Source organism: Chelonoidis abingdonii, chromosome 22, assembly GCF_003597395.2.
Source record: "Chelonoidis abingdonii isolate Lonesome George chromosome 22, CheloAbing_2.0, whole genome shotgun sequence".
NCBI classification, from domain to species: Eukaryota; Metazoa; Chordata; order Testudines; family Testudinidae; genus Chelonoidis; species Chelonoidis abingdonii.
Window position 1 is genome coordinate 6474200 of NC_133790.1, and position 15416 is coordinate 6489615.

General features: G+C 38.7%; 1 protein-coding gene across 3 annotated transcripts in view; it reads right to left on the bottom strand.

Moving 5' to 3' along the window:
* KNTC1 (kinetochore associated 1) overlaps positions 1-15416 on the bottom strand; it is a 73859-nt gene that overhangs the window by 55128 nt on the left and 3315 nt on the right. For all 3 annotated transcript variants that reach the window (XM_032800615.2, XM_032800616.2, XM_032800617.2), the window contains exons 2-13: positions 11747-11898; positions 11497-11617; positions 9214-9329; positions 8711-8783; positions 6687-6764; positions 5973-6007; positions 5626-5736; positions 4630-4723; positions 3967-4019; positions 3575-3687; positions 2679-2733; positions 2093-2191 (exon numbers count right to left, since the gene is read on the bottom strand). In XM_032800615.2, coding sequence (XP_032656506.1) covers positions 2093-2191; positions 2679-2733; positions 3575-3687; positions 3967-4019; positions 4630-4723; positions 5626-5736; positions 5973-6007; positions 6687-6764; positions 8711-8783; positions 9214-9329; positions 11497-11617; positions 11747-11878 — 1080 coding nt within the window. In that variant the 5' untranslated portion in view covers positions 11879-11898. The remainder of the gene's footprint in view (positions 1-2092; positions 2192-2678; positions 2734-3574; positions 3688-3966; positions 4020-4629; positions 4724-5625; positions 5737-5972; positions 6008-6686; positions 6765-8710; positions 8784-9213; positions 9330-11496; positions 11618-11746; positions 11899-15416) is intronic.

Genomic DNA, 15416 nt, shown 5'->3' on the forward strand with positions numbered 1-15416 from the left:
AGTTTAAATATTTTTGAGGTCCAATGTATTAAATTAATGGTTTATGTGTTACTTTAGGCCAGGATTGTATGTAACCTCTTTGGGGGAAATGGAATGCCAGGCCTGGATGATCAAAAGGAATATACTGAACAATATGCCTAACAAGTGTGTAGTTTCCTTTATTATTTTTAAATGTTTTCTCTGTAATGTTTTCACCTTAAAAATAAATGTACTTGCTTACAAAAGAGCTGTGTGGTCAGTTGTGACTGCTGGTAATTATAGCTATTCATAGCCTCTGGAAAGAAAGTGAAGCACAGATGCTGGCCTGTTTAGGCAGTCTGGCTCGTTGGGAATATCTGTGTAGGCAGGAACTGTGCAGCCTGGAAAATACCTAATCAGGAGGGAGAGTCACATGGGTGTCTACCCAAAAGCCAGGAGTCTAAAGTGGAGGCCCTAAGGGACCATGGAGGGGCATACAGATGGAGTGGCCCTGAACTTTGACAGTCACTTCTTCCTTCATGTCTTTAAAAGTCAACCTTTCCTCTTCATCTAGAAAGCCAACATTTCTGTCCTGACCCCCTACTGTCCTGACTATCATCATCTCCTCTTCTTTGGTCTTTGATATTGTAGTAAGATGAGGAGGCCTTGAAACAAACTCGTGTGTCAGAGGCCCAGTCTGAGGCCTGAAGCCTGAACCAAGCATTCCAGGCATTGCTAAGCAAAAGCTGGGCTGTGAGCCAGAGGCAGGCCTCACTCACAGAAGTTGGCGAGAAGAGGGTTGTTAGAAGCAGGTACCTTCACATATAAGTGCTAATAAGAGGAACTTGTGCCAAGATGGCGCCTAGACAGCCCGTTACAAGGACCCTCCATAGACATAACAAGGAACAGGCAAGGTGCATCTTAAAGACAGGACAGCATGACGGATAGATCTGTTTGTCTGAAACAACATGATCAAAGGGGAGATAGCAACCTAATGAGCCAAAGGGCTGTACCTCAATACGTCAGTAGGGATGGGTAAGATGTTCTGTAACTGTATGAAAGTAGGTCCCAGAATGCGCATCTTTGTCCAGCCTAGGGGGCAGTGGAGTGTCCCACCACTGACTGAGCTGTGTCCCTTGCCGGGGGTACATATTTGTAGTATGTCCTTAGAGTCTGTAGGAAACTATTACTGTGCTTCGTTTGACAAATAAACCTGGCTCGGGTTCCTTCGTACCTTACTAGAGTCTGTGGTCTTTGGGGGTTCTCTTGGGGTTTGCTGTGTCAGCTATCTGCGCAGAGCCGGACAGCACAAAGAAGGAATACGCATGCAGCCGACTGTTATCATCGAACAAGAGCAGAGCACCACACCAGTAGCTACTGACAACAGATATTAGCCTCTATTGTCTCCAAGTGCCATTGCCAAAAAAAAAACACAACACCTCTTGCCCAGTGCTTCAAACATATTACACTCCTGAGTCATTTCACCAGCTCTGCACTGTGCTGCACAGCCAATCTAGAATTTACTTAGCATCTTGAAAATGAGGGCAGTAATGCACATCTACCTACACCTCTATCTTGGTATCCATTCACATTTCCCAAAACCCGCTCCACTCTACCAGTGACACAAGCCTTGATAACTCTTTGGCTCTCTCTCAGCTCCTTCTCCCAAACTGCCCATTGTGTTTGGAATATCCCTCCAAAACTCCATTTGTCAAGATGTCACCTCATCAATTAAATCTAGCATAAAAACCTATCTCAGCAGCACCACCTAAAAAAATAAAATTGTTTATGCTAAGAAAACAAAACCACGCAAACCATAAATCTAACAGCAAGATTTATTGGCAGCTGTCAATAATATAAAAATATTAAACTAACAAGACATGGGTTCAGCACCACCCTGATAACTGTTTGTATAATTTATCTCTTTCCTCCGTCCTTTGGATTTTTTTAGGGGTTTGTTTTGTTTAAATTTAGATTGTAAGATCATCAAGGGAAGGAATTGTTCTTATATGCATGTATAGTTTTTAACCACGTTTTAGGCTCTAATCTAAAAGAAATAACAAACATAGCAACTACTTTAGAAGTTATACATATTAAAACACTTAATTAACTTTTTAAAAAAATATAAACATACTGTGCTGATTCCACTTTGAACCAGTGAAGAAACATCAGATACTTCCAAAGAATAGAGCAGGTGCATTGCAGGCAGTGAAAAAACCATGAGGTTTCTCATCTATAAAATAAGGGAAAAAACAAAAAGGTAAATGTAGAACTCATAAAATTTGGTGCTGCCTGATAAAATAAATTAATCACCACAGTTATTTGCAGGATTCTTTCTGGAATGTTTTTACAGAATGAGGTAGAAAATTTATTAAGCACTTTTTGGAGCCCCCGCAGAGGACAAATGCCAAAAATTTGAGAAAGTTGAACACTGTTTTAGATGTCATCTATATTTATTATATTTTTAAAAACAAGCACGTCTGCTAATTTCACACCAACATTCTGTTTCAGTTATCTTAACTCCAATGCCTGTTCACACTGGGCAACTATTAGAAAGCAAAGTAACTGTTGCTTTTTATACCAGTTTGGGGTTTCTTTAGTGCAAACACTGAGAAAAAGGAAACTATTGACTACATGCACAATCCGCCATCTCATGTCTTCATGCTCTTCAACTGCTGTGTAATCAAAATAAAACAGAATATAGATAAATAGATTTGTACCTGTTTGTTAACAGGTACTGTCAAGGTTATTAGTTTAAGGCTGGAAATCCCTTGTCTATAAAGAAAGAAAAAAACCAAAACACTGAATCAATCTTATGTTAAATTATGAAGTTTATAAAAAGATACTGAAACAATTTGTAAAATGCAGGTATTCTATGAAAACTGAGATATTGTACTACTACAATATATGGCCTTAGAGTAGCACAGTATGTTACCATACATAGGATAGGAGTTCAATTTTCAGGCTTGAAACTATGCATGTAGTGGCAAACTGGGAAGAAAAGTATGGTCTAATGGTAAGAGCTAGAATTCTTGTGTTCTAATCTCTGCTCTGTTACCAATTTCTTTTGTAGTTATAAGCAATTCACCTAAACTCTGCCTCGATTTCTCAACCTGCAAAATGAGATACCACTTATTTTCCTACTTTGAAGATAAATGCTATATAAATTCTAGTTATTATGGATGTTATTATCTCACATAGTCTTGAGAGCAATACTCCAGTGCTCAATCCAGCAGATGAGTTTTGCCTAAATGATGCTTGCAACTCTAGGGGGAGTGTTCTAAACTGCTTTAACAGTAATAAGGACAGTCACTCTGCAGAAGGCCTCGTTTTTACCCTCTCTGGAAGGAAGTCAAGGACACCTGGGCTGCAGGTCAAGTATTGTGCTTTACTGAGCTAGAAAAGTCTGTGGAATGCTGCGAGAAGCAAAAATGAAATCTGTCATACCATGCAGTTGAATCCTTAGATGCTCCGATGGTTAAATCTCAGCTTTAGTTCCTGTCCTTGCCAACTGAGGATTACCTCAAGACCCACAGGAAGTCAAATGAGGGTTGGACAGTTCCTGCAGTAACAGACCCTTCATATTCTAAAGACAGTACTATAATTCTTCTTTTACCTTATGACTGAAGAAGTATCTGATTCTGTAGTTAGAAGAAATTCTTCAATATGAACTAAAGGCCAATCCCAAATCAAGGTAAGAGAATAAACATCCCACATGCTCAAAACGTTCTAGAAGAAAACAAAAAGTCAGGTATCCACTTTCTTGACATAATCAAGACATGTTTTATTGGATTGGCAGGTCCAAAAAGGAGGATACCAATATATTTACAATACAGTAAATAAGTGTACCAAGTCTTGAAGTGTTTCTGTCAAAAGAATAAAGCACACTGCAAGATCAACTCCTCTATAAGGAAAGGCATATTTCTGCCTTATAAATTTTTTTAAAATCATTAGATAAAAAAATCATTGTAAAAGCAATTTCAGACAGATCAGTGAAATTATACTTACTTCCTTATCCAAGACAAACAACAAGTTGTCTATGATCTGAAATTGCACTGCATCTAGGAAAGAAAACAGCAAAATGTATGTGAAGTTACATATTTGGGAATAACGTATTTGAATTGCAAATATTTTGCAGAAATATCCATTTACAAATCAGTTTATTTAGAGTTTTAAAATGGATCTTACACAGTCAGTCATCCTAGTGGCACACTTAGGCCCCAGTCCTGAAAACGCTTAAGTTTTTATCTGCTGAACTGCTTTGTTGGATTCAAACCAGAGTGCTCAGCAGTTTTTAGGAGTAAGCCCAGGAGGAAGAACATTAATTAAATAATGCTCCCATTCATTCCTCAGCTAGAGACAAATATTTGAAAGCAGATTAACGGAAAGTTTATTCAACCCTGTCAAAAATGGAAGTCCAGCTGTAGGTCATACATCTTGTAATACTTCACTGAAGAAAAATCTGTTTCAAAAAGTTAACAACTTTGAAGCATAGATTTAGGTTTGTGGTATATACTTAACAAAATAAAGTCTCCTTTTTCAGTACTACATGCATTAATAAAACAGTAAACTAACAATTACAAAAATTAGCTCAAGATATTTTCTAGTTATATTCCTGTCTATTTATATAAATAGACTTCTTAATTTACAGGCAAATTTCTTAAGTTTTACCTTTAATCATACTTGAATCAGCAAAACTTTGAACAGACACCAGGTTTTTACTAGGATCCACCTCCCATTTGGAGAGCACACAGTCACCTTTACCCTGTTTAAAAAAACAAAAAAAAACAAACCCAAAATTTGGTTGTATATTAGAAATTCTGGTAGTTGTCAAGTTTGTCTCATTCACTGTAGTTTAATAGAAAAAGGCTTCTAGGAAGTTGCAAGTCATACTGGAGTATCCTACACAGCCTCTTAATAGTTAAGATAAACACACTTCAAAAAATCAAAGTAGCTTTTTTCCCTTTCCTATTTTCAGGAACTGACTATATCACAATATTTAAATCAATCATTCTTGCCCACTAAAATAGATTTTTTTTTTTTGGCTCTTCCAAAAGCATAGAACATTTACAAACAGACAATTTGCATCCAAGTAGGACCTGGTGCCTGATCCAAAGCCTGTCAATGGAAAGACCCGCAATGAAGTTAATGGGTTTTGGATCAAGACCATGGGTAGTATGTATCTATCGGACCACACTGAGCCCTAGTCCATAATTTTCATCCCCTTAAAATCAATGGGACTATGCACGTGCTTAAGCACTTCGGCCAGCTGGGACTTTATACTGTACTTTGGCAAAAGTCTGTTGAATGTGGGCCTGATAAAATGGCTCTCATTGATTTAGGCTGACGTTAGATTGGGCCCTCTGAGAACAAAGATTAGATCAGAAATTCAAGAGCACATGCAGATGAACTAAAATCCCACAATTTAGTATAGTCACTAGTAAAGCTCCACACATTTACCATCAACCATCATAGCACTATGCCCAGTTTTAAAATGACAAATTGTCCCTTTAAAACTAAAATCTTGACATTGTCTTTTAATCGAGCAAAAGATTACTGATATTGCAGACTATCATTACATTTACAGACATCTTAATGCATCAGATAATTGTAATAATTTGTCTCCATAATTTTTTTTTCCACTAAAATGTCAGTATGTAAATTTACCCCAATTATCAGCAGGATGTTGTTCATCAAGTCACCAGTCACAAAATTCAGACAACCAAGGGTGTGATAATCCTTTGTGGAAATATAAGCAGTCTTGATCATTCCTTGTAACTGGAAAAATGAAAACACAGAGTTGTTTATAGAATAATAAATAAGTTTGTTAAAACTTAAATGCTAACTTCAGGATGTAAAGAAAACTTCAGTTTACCCATTTATCAGTTAGCTTTACAGTAATTAAAAAATTTTCAGACAAAAAGTGTTTAATAAGCTATATAAATCAAAGTTTTGTAAACTGGAAATTTGTAACAGATACACCAGGTGGCACACTAGCAGATACTGCTATTTACCTTCTTTGCTGTAATCATGTCCATCTTGTCAATTGCTACATAAAAATAATAAAAAAAAGATGTTAAACAAAATGTGGTTTCATAATTTCATAGTTTCATATTGGATAGCTGTAACACCAACTTGACAGCTCTGTACAGCCCTAACAACACTATAATCAAAGTTCACATATGTTTCCATTGGTCATACTATGGCGTTATAGAAAATTAACTTTTTGTAAATCCAGAGTGGTCCTGTGCTGTTGGTGACCTCGTTAAAGTAAAGTAATTTCTAATATTCTTCAATATAACTAACACAGTAATACTATGACTATTCCTGTAACAAGCAATACTCTCAATAAGAAACAGAATTAGTGAAGGGAATGTAAACTATAAGTAATTGTGGGGGGGGGGGGGAGGGAAGGAATGGATAATATACAAAACTAGGTTTTTTTTGTTTGTTTTAGACTTAGACTAAAACTAAAATCTTGTATCATTCACAATTTAGTTCACACTGTCTTAAAAACAAAAGCACTACGAATTATTAAGACCATTTCCTGGAAGTTGCTGAACATTCTCAGGTCCCTCTGAAGCCAATGGGACTTGAGATCACTCAGCACTTCACAGGACTGGACTCTTAGCCACTACAGAAACCAGCACACACAAGTATTTTAGTTGTTATAGGTTAATACACAGCAATCCAGAATTTTATTTTAAACATGAGTTGAATCATCATACCTTCCTGAATTTTTGCAAGTGGGAGGCACATAATGCAAAAGAATCCATTGCTTGTGAGAATGAATATATGATAGATTCCTATAAAAATAAACACAAATACAACAAACTTACACTTCTAAAAGTGTAAAAATTATTTAGATCAAACGTTTCACCAGATTAGAATTTTAAAATAGGCCAAACTAGTTACATAAACAAATAAAATGTAAGAACATGACCAAGCACAGAAAGATTAAAAAAACAAACAACCAATACGTGGGACCAAAATTAAGAACAACATACCTAGCACAGCCTGAGATTACCCCATGCAACTCTAACAGCAGCTGAATAACATCATTCATAGAATGTCACTAAATACATATACACCATTACAGGCCAAATCATGAGGTTCTGAAGTCAATAGGCATTCATATATGTAAAAATAAAGTTCTCAAAACTGGTTATAAGTCAACCAAAAAGATGCTACCTGCTAAAAATAAACTAACAACATAAATTAAAAATCTCACACTAGTGTCCTGAGAGAATAGATCCTAAATTCACCCCCTTAATTCCCACCGATCAATGCTGTCAGACCAGCAAAGGAAAGGATGTCTGAAGTTACAGTCTCTCCAATGAAAATATATCACCCCAGACATTCATATCTAGGTACTATTTGAAAAGATGCTTCAGCAAAGACAGGTAGTGCATAAAGAAAAACAACCAGAACCAGGTTAGTTTCAGAGGGAACATATGCCAAACAGAGAGAAAATGAATATGGATGTCAAACTTCTAAATAACAAAGAACTCAAGTGTTTTCACATAAAAGCCAGTATTTGTAAAAAGACATGCATATGAATTTTTTTTTTAAGCATCCACCAGGCATTATAACATTTCAGTCACTAACTACCTTAAATAAATCTGTCAAAAAAATTTTTTTTCCAAAAAAATCAATAAGAGGTTCAATATATAAATTAGTACCACAAAATGTAGTTACAAACAATGCAATTTGGCTTCTTCGATTAGATTAACAGAAGTGAAACTAATGACTACTAAAGACTCAGTGTACTTACAATGTACAAGGGTGAAATCCTTCACCACTAAAGTTAATGGGAGTTTTGATATTGACTTCATAGAAGTCAAGATTTCACCACAAGAATAACCAGATGCTCAGGACGGGCCTGATGCAATGTCAGTAGGAGTCTTTCCATTGCTTTCAGGCCCTATTGCCTGTGTCACCTGTCAAGTAGGACATAATAATTAACTAAAACTATATATAGGAAACCTGAGCAGCTTTCCTGGGACAATAGCTGTGGAAAATGAAAAGTTTTGGAGTACAGTCATCCCAAATAACATGCTTATATCCCAATATTTTATAAATAAAAAAAAATTAAATATCTGAAATTAAATTTAACCAAAACACTTTAGTAAGTGATTGTGGTCTGGATTCTGCAAACACTTATCCATGTGCTTAACCGCACACATACAAGAAGTTCCACTGAAGTGAATGGAAATGCTCATGTGTAAGTTAAGTACATGTATGTTTACAGCCTCTGGCCTTAAAGGAGCAATGAGACAGCCTCTTAAACAATATCCTTAATGCATGTGAATATCCACTTTTAAATATTAACACACAGCAAGAAGAGATGTACAAAAAAATATAACCTACACAAACTGTTACTAAGTAGCACACTTCTCCTTGTTTTCCTGAAGTTGTCAGACATGAGTTCAGTCAAGAGTTCAACTCTGGAAGGTGCAGAGCATGCTGGCCCTGATCCACCAAAGTACTTAAGCATGTGCTTAACTTTAAGAATGCAGTTCAATGGGACTCCTCCTATGCTTAAAGTTAGGCATGTGCTGATGTGCTCAGATCAGGGCCAGAGTGCTCCACACTTGCAGGGTTGAGCCCTAAGAGGTTAAGTCCAGCTATCACAACACATACATTTTTATTACAGATAAATTACTCACAGTTAAGATCTCATACATCTTATTTTTTCTTCTGAAAGTTAAGACCAGGCTATTTTTAGGCAGAATTATAAGAAAAAACTTACCTTCATCTGCATGATCTTTTTCTATAATAAGGTTTAGATAAGTCTTTTCATTTGCAGATTTCTGAACCAAAACCTAAAATACAAGTCAACATACAGACAAATTTTATTCCATGTTGGATTAAAATTATGTGCTTATTAGGAAATAATGCATATTAATGTTAACCTATATTTTTTTCCCTCCAGAAATTCTGCATTAACGTGCAATTTTGAATAATACGGAATTACTTTAGGGATCAATCCTGCACACTCTTAAATAAATAGTCCTTATCCTCATACAAAATGGGGCTGGGTTTTGTTTTTTGTATTTAAATAAAGTTCACTAGATCTGTTAATCACAGGACATTTTATGGGGGTGGAAAAAAAGTTCCTTATAACCTAACATGCATACTCAGCCAAAGCAAGAGTCACCTTCAAGATACTCAGTTTATTAATATTTTGATATTTCACACAAATAAAAAAGCATGCAAGCAACTGAGAATGAAGCAAAAAAGTAAGTTCCGTACATTAGTTAGCAAAGTTTGCTTTGATGGTACATGAATAAGATGTAGGTTACCACTTCTCTCACCGACCACAAGAAAGTGTCCTTTTTGACACAAACCAACCACATCCACTTCAGTATCTGAAAATTCCAAACCAAAATTTCAAATATTAGATTGTCATAGACAATGCAGTTCAAGCATGAATAAGTTAGTAGTGCAGCATCTCAAATTCCTTCAAATATTTATTTTGATTTATAGAAGTCCTAAGAAAGGAACATTCTTCCACATGCTCTAAGCCAGGGGTTCTCCCAACAAAATTTTTGGTGGCCTCTGAATGCGGCCACCAACTCTTGCTGGTGGCCACACTGACACTTTTCTCTAAAATACTTAATTAACTTTAGGAAAAACAAATAAATATGCATGTATACACATCCAGATCATTGCAATTTATTTATGTATTTATTTATTTTTTGCAGACTCAATAAAATAAATAATGCTGTGAAAAGTGATATTTGTATGTTTAATATCACTTTTCACAGCAAGTCCTGGCAAGTTAAGACCTGAGTGGAAGGGTGAGACATCAGATGCCGAGGTGATGGCTGGGAGGGGGTCACCATCACATGGTCGGAGGTGTGGGTCACAGCCTTGGGCTGGAGGTCGGCGCCCTGGGCCAGCACCCACTGGAGCCCAGGGTCGGTGCCCACTGCCACGCAACTGGGGGTCGGAACCCAGAGCTGGCACCTGCTGCTCTGCGACTGAGGCCGGAGTCGGCACCAGAGTTGATGCTTGGGGTCTCTGCCTGCAGCTGCACAGCTGATGGTAGCAGTCAGTATCCTGGGCCAGCACTCGACAGAGCCTGCTGCTGCATGACCCGAGGTCAGTGTCCAGGGCCAGCACCTGCCAGAGCCTGGGGTTGGTGCCTGCTTCCGCATCACTGGGGCTGGCGCCTGGGGATCAGCACCCATGGCCAGCTCCTGCCAGAACCGAGGGTCGACAGCCAGGAGCAGTGCTCAGGGTCAGCATCCAGGGCTGGGGGTTGGCTGTCACCAGGGTTTGGGCCTGGTGCCCGGGGTCTGCACCTGCAGCCACATGGCCAGGAACAGGGGGTGACATCCAGAGCCAGCAACCGCGGAAGCCCAAGGCCAGCACCAGGGCTATACACCCAGGGCCAGCAGCCACCGGAGCTCAGGGTCGGCGCTGGTGAGATTAGGGGTCAGCATCACATGGCCAGAACCGGGATTGGAGCCTGCTACCGTGCGGCCAGGGGTTGGAGGCTGGAACTCCATGGCTGGAGCCCTAGTCTGCACCCAGGCTCCCTAAGTCCCCACTGCCTAACCACCCCAGGGCTGAAGTCCGATTCCCATTAAGACCACCCCATCCCCTCCCAGGTAGAGAACTCACCTTGCTCCTTCAGCATTATGCCCCACCTGTCTCTGGAGACCTGCTTTGCTGCCCCTGCTCCCCATCACCACCCAAGAAGCTGCTGTGGCCACATTTGAGAAACGGTGCTCTAGGCACCCTTGATACAAGTTAAAAATACAAGTACAGCAATTTATAATAGCCTACCACAAACTTCCCAAAATCAGGCTTGAGACTAATATAATGATTTTAAAAATTGTCCACAATTCATTTTGTGTGAAGAGCTGGTAAACCACTGTTCTAATATCAACAGGGTTTTGTATTCTATGATATAATTGGTTCTGTTTAACTTTTGTGTTAATATAAATCTTTTTCAACTAAAAGCACTACTAGTTGGTCATGTTTCTTTCTCACATATTACATACTTTTAAGATAATAAAAATAGCAGATATAGTTTGTCTCCATAGTTATATATATTTGATCTCTCCCTAGTTTGCATCTTGAGTGAAAATTGGAGTTTTTGGATCATATCTGTAGTTTCACTTTTTCAACCCAATCCTGCAAATACACACACATCTTCATTCATGTGATTAGTCCCACAGAAGCCATTAGGATTCCCCACATATTTAATATTAAGCTCACCCATAAATGTTTCCAGAATTGAGACTTCAAGCCTCAGTCCTGCAAAGAGCTTCACTCAGACACATCCCCAATAAAGTTAATAGGAGCTTTGTTAATGACCTCTAGGGGCAACAGAGGTACTGTATTGTTTATACAAATGATCTGTTATAATGGTGGGGTATTTTTTTAAATCTAGGATATATTGATGAAGGATACTTCCTTTATTTTCAGTTAAAAATAATTAAAATAATAAAGCTGTTTTCAATTAACTGAATCCATAGGCAATTTTCACTTGCAGTTAGTTTAATTCCAAAAAAATAAACTCACCAAACTGAATGTGCATCTGAAAAGACTGGCAAATGGTATCAAGAAGTGCCACTGATCTGTCAGCCACAATAATACAGCCATCACTTGAGTTGCATGCATATAGTTTTGGATTACACAAGACCTTAGAAATAAAAAGAAGAGCTTTGAAATAAGCAACTAAAAGTACCTTTAAAAATACAGATAAGAGTAATGCTTTTCAACAATTCCAATAAATTCCAGCATAATAAGCTCTGATCCTGATAAATTCTACCTTTTCAGAGGAAGTTATTTTAACTAGAGTATCCTCTTGATACAAGGCAGTTCCACATTCTTGTCTCGAATCTATGTTCAGTCGTCCACTTCCTGTGTCATCGTTTGTCAGAAGTTCAATATCATTCCACATGTTGAAGAAATTCTCTCTCTCTGATAAACAGATAGAAATTATAGTAGCACAAGCTAAATGGCATTAAAGCAAAGTGACATTTAAACAATTGGTATCACATAAAACCCACTGACTTTGTCATGATACTTTGATTCTATATTTAAAGAGGATGGCACAATAAGCTGTGTGTACCCAAAGTTAAAGGACACTGTAATGGGGTAATCACACCATACAAGGCCTGAGTAAGACAAAAGGGTCAATCAACCATGTGACAGGCTGCACCTGGAGGAGAGGTCTAATAAGGTCTAACTGATGATGAAGCTCAGTTGGGCAGGGTGGCCTGGTATATAACCAAGAAATGGCCCACAAGAAGCATTTGTAGGAAGGAACTCTATGGTCACCCTCTAAAGAGGAGGTGAATTGGCAAGAATCAAGGAAGCAGTCTAGGGGCAGAAAGCCCTGGGATCCTGCTATTGACTGTAGATTCTAGCAAGAACAAGAGACATGGTAAAGTAGTTGTAGGGAGCAGAGGAAGCTCCAATGGCAACCCGGGGTAGGTTGGAAGAAAAGGGAAAAACAGCAAAGAGCCTAGGGAAACAGAAACCTGGTCTAGGATTGCTTGGACTATGGTTACTAAACATAGAGTCCCTCAGATAGAACCCAGAGTAATAAGTGGGTCACCTTATTAGCCACTGGGGAAATAGAATAGCCTGGGCAGAGGAATGGAAGACTGCCTGAGATAGATCATCCAGTGGGACTTCTCAGTCTGAGAAGGGGAAAACTACACTGACCTGGCCAAACCATGAAAAGGGAACCCCCTGAGTTACAAAGAAGGAGCAACTGAGTCCAGGGTACAGAGATGTCCTGAGCAACCAAAGGAAGAGATGTTAGACTGGTTGAGAGCTAATCCTCAGATCTGCCCACAAAGAGGTGCTCCAGTGGTGAGTAGTAAACCCCGTGACAGATACTGTTTTAAATTATTTAAATTTCAGGTTAACAATCTGTTTAGTTCAAAGTATAACACTTCCCTCAAAATTTTCTCACCAATTTTGCCACCAGGCTCTATTTCTAGGTGAGCCTAGAAGCCATAGTTACATCAGTTTGTCCTGGGATAGTGGCATGAGACTGCATGAAAATTCCACTGTGGCCTGTCACAACTTGGTCCAGTCCCACTCTCAAAGGATACTTGTCTGTTGTGATGGGATCCAACAGCTGAATCCTACATGCTTCTAAAGTCCCTGGGTATAGATAGTGAGTACTTCTCCAGATTTGGGGTCACTGTGGTGCACTTCCCCAGTGCAGATCCCGTGTTTGATCCCCTTCTGATAATGGGACTCCAGTCTGGCTACCTCAAACTAGTGCTGCAGTCTTCCTGAGCCTCCAATAATTTAGTTCCTTTCCCTACAGGGTCCATTTGGTTGCATGAGCTCTGATTTACCTAATTACATTATTTGGGGCAACATGGCAGTAATGCAAGAACTTACGCTCTACTCTTAAAAAGCACAAGAGTTACAGATCTATGGAAGATAACTTCTGAACACAATCCTCTTCAGTCTGATCTTGCTCCTTTTGTGAGTTCCTGATATTAGCCCAACTCTTAAGGGAGAAAATCCCTGCTATCTCCACTTCATCCTGCTCGGTCTTCTGTTCCTCATGGTGAATGGCTCCCTTTGCTGGAGAGGGACACTCTCTATAAGACTGCAGCTCTCCCAGGCAGGTGTGTAGCTGAGATGGAATGCCATTCCCCAAACCCTCCTGGCCCCCGCCCCCAGCAGGTTTCTGTAAAGGAAGTCCATGTGACAGATATGACAATATCCTAGACAAACCTTATTTACTTAATTACTGAATTAAGTTTAAGTATTTTAGGAATTCATTGATTAACAATGCAAGAGTGTTTGTACTATTTAGGTCCAGGGCAGGCAACCTATGGCACACGTGTCGAAGGCGGCACATGAGCTGATTTTCAATGGCACTCATACTTCCCGGGTCCTGGCCACTGATCTGGTGGGCTCTGCATTTTAATTTAATTTTAAATGAAGCTTCTTAAACATTTTAAAAACCTTATTTACTTAACTAAACTATTGTATGTAATATATTGTAGACTTATAGAAAGAGACCTTCTAAAAATGTTAATGTATTACTGGCACGTGAATCCTTAAATCAGAGTGAATAAATGAAGACTCAGCACACCACTTCTGAAAGGTTGCAGACCCCTGGACTAGTATATGCAAGCATCTCTCCAGGTGGTGGTGATGTTACAACCTGAATGAGAGTTTGCCTAATCATGACCCATTGCTCTTAGTTTCTGGAGGGCTGTGGTCTCTCTTCCCCATAGAAATATCCTACATGAGGGACTGTATACAAATGTAAAATTAAAGAATTAAAAAAATTTAGCTTAAGTCTTGTTAAGGAAATATGTTTTTAAGAAAGCCCCTGACTAGAAAGTAGAAGGAACGCCTTGAAAATAAGTGATAAGGCGAGAAGGAATAAAGTAGGAAGGATGTCTGGTTCAAAGAATAAACTAATGAGATAAGGGATAGTTTCTAAAAAGAAGGCATCTGACCAATAGGGGTGACTGCAGATAGTTTTAAATTAAAAAAAACAAAACAAAACAAAACCTCTTAATGAGCCAGCATGGACCTTCCCACCCCACATACCAGTGTTCTCCTATGTGACAGGTTGAACAAAAAGGCTGTTGGGTAGCAGGAAGGAGGGGAAGAGATGGAGGAAAGGCCTTGGGAGGAAAGAATGTTGTAAATTTTATTTGAATTAAGACTGGAAATAAGGGTGAATTGGTAATGGCATTACTTGTTTGTTAAAGAGTATTAAAGTCAGCTCTTACAGGGTTCATTGTCAAAACCCTCCTGCCCATGTTGGAACCAACCAAGGTGGGTCTGTTTTTAAGTATATTGATCAAATACTCGTTTTGTCAGTGTTCAGATGTAGTAAATTAATTATCTGGGCTTTTAGGGGATGTTCAAATTCTTGTATTAAATCCAAAGGCTGCTCTGATTAAACTGGTGTTTGATAATTTCCCATATTAATCTTCCCAAATATTAATTCCAACACCTAAATCAGGGGTCGGCAACCTTTCAGAAGTGGTGTGCTGAGTCTTCATTTATTCACTCTGATTTAAGGTTTCACGTGCCAGTAATACATTTTAACGTTTTTAGAAGGTATCTTTCTATAAATTAATAATATTAACTAAACTATTGTTGTATGTAATGTTTAAGAAGCTTCACTTAAAATTAAATTAAAATGCAGATCCTCCCGGACCGGTGGCCAGGACCAGGCAGTGTGAGTGCCACTGAAAATCAGCTCGTGTGCCGCCTTAGGCATGCGTGCCATAGGTTGCCTACTCCTGTACTAGTCAAACTAGATGTTCTAGGGACCAACAAAGAATTTTTGGTTATATACCTTGTGTTAAAAGTGATTCAAGGTCGTCTTTTTGATCCAGCAAACAGACAGAACCTCTGGTCCAAGCGGAGCCCAATCCTTAGGGAAGGTTTGTAAGGCCTTTGGCCCACAGAGGCTCTGATTAAACAAGAGAAAACCCATA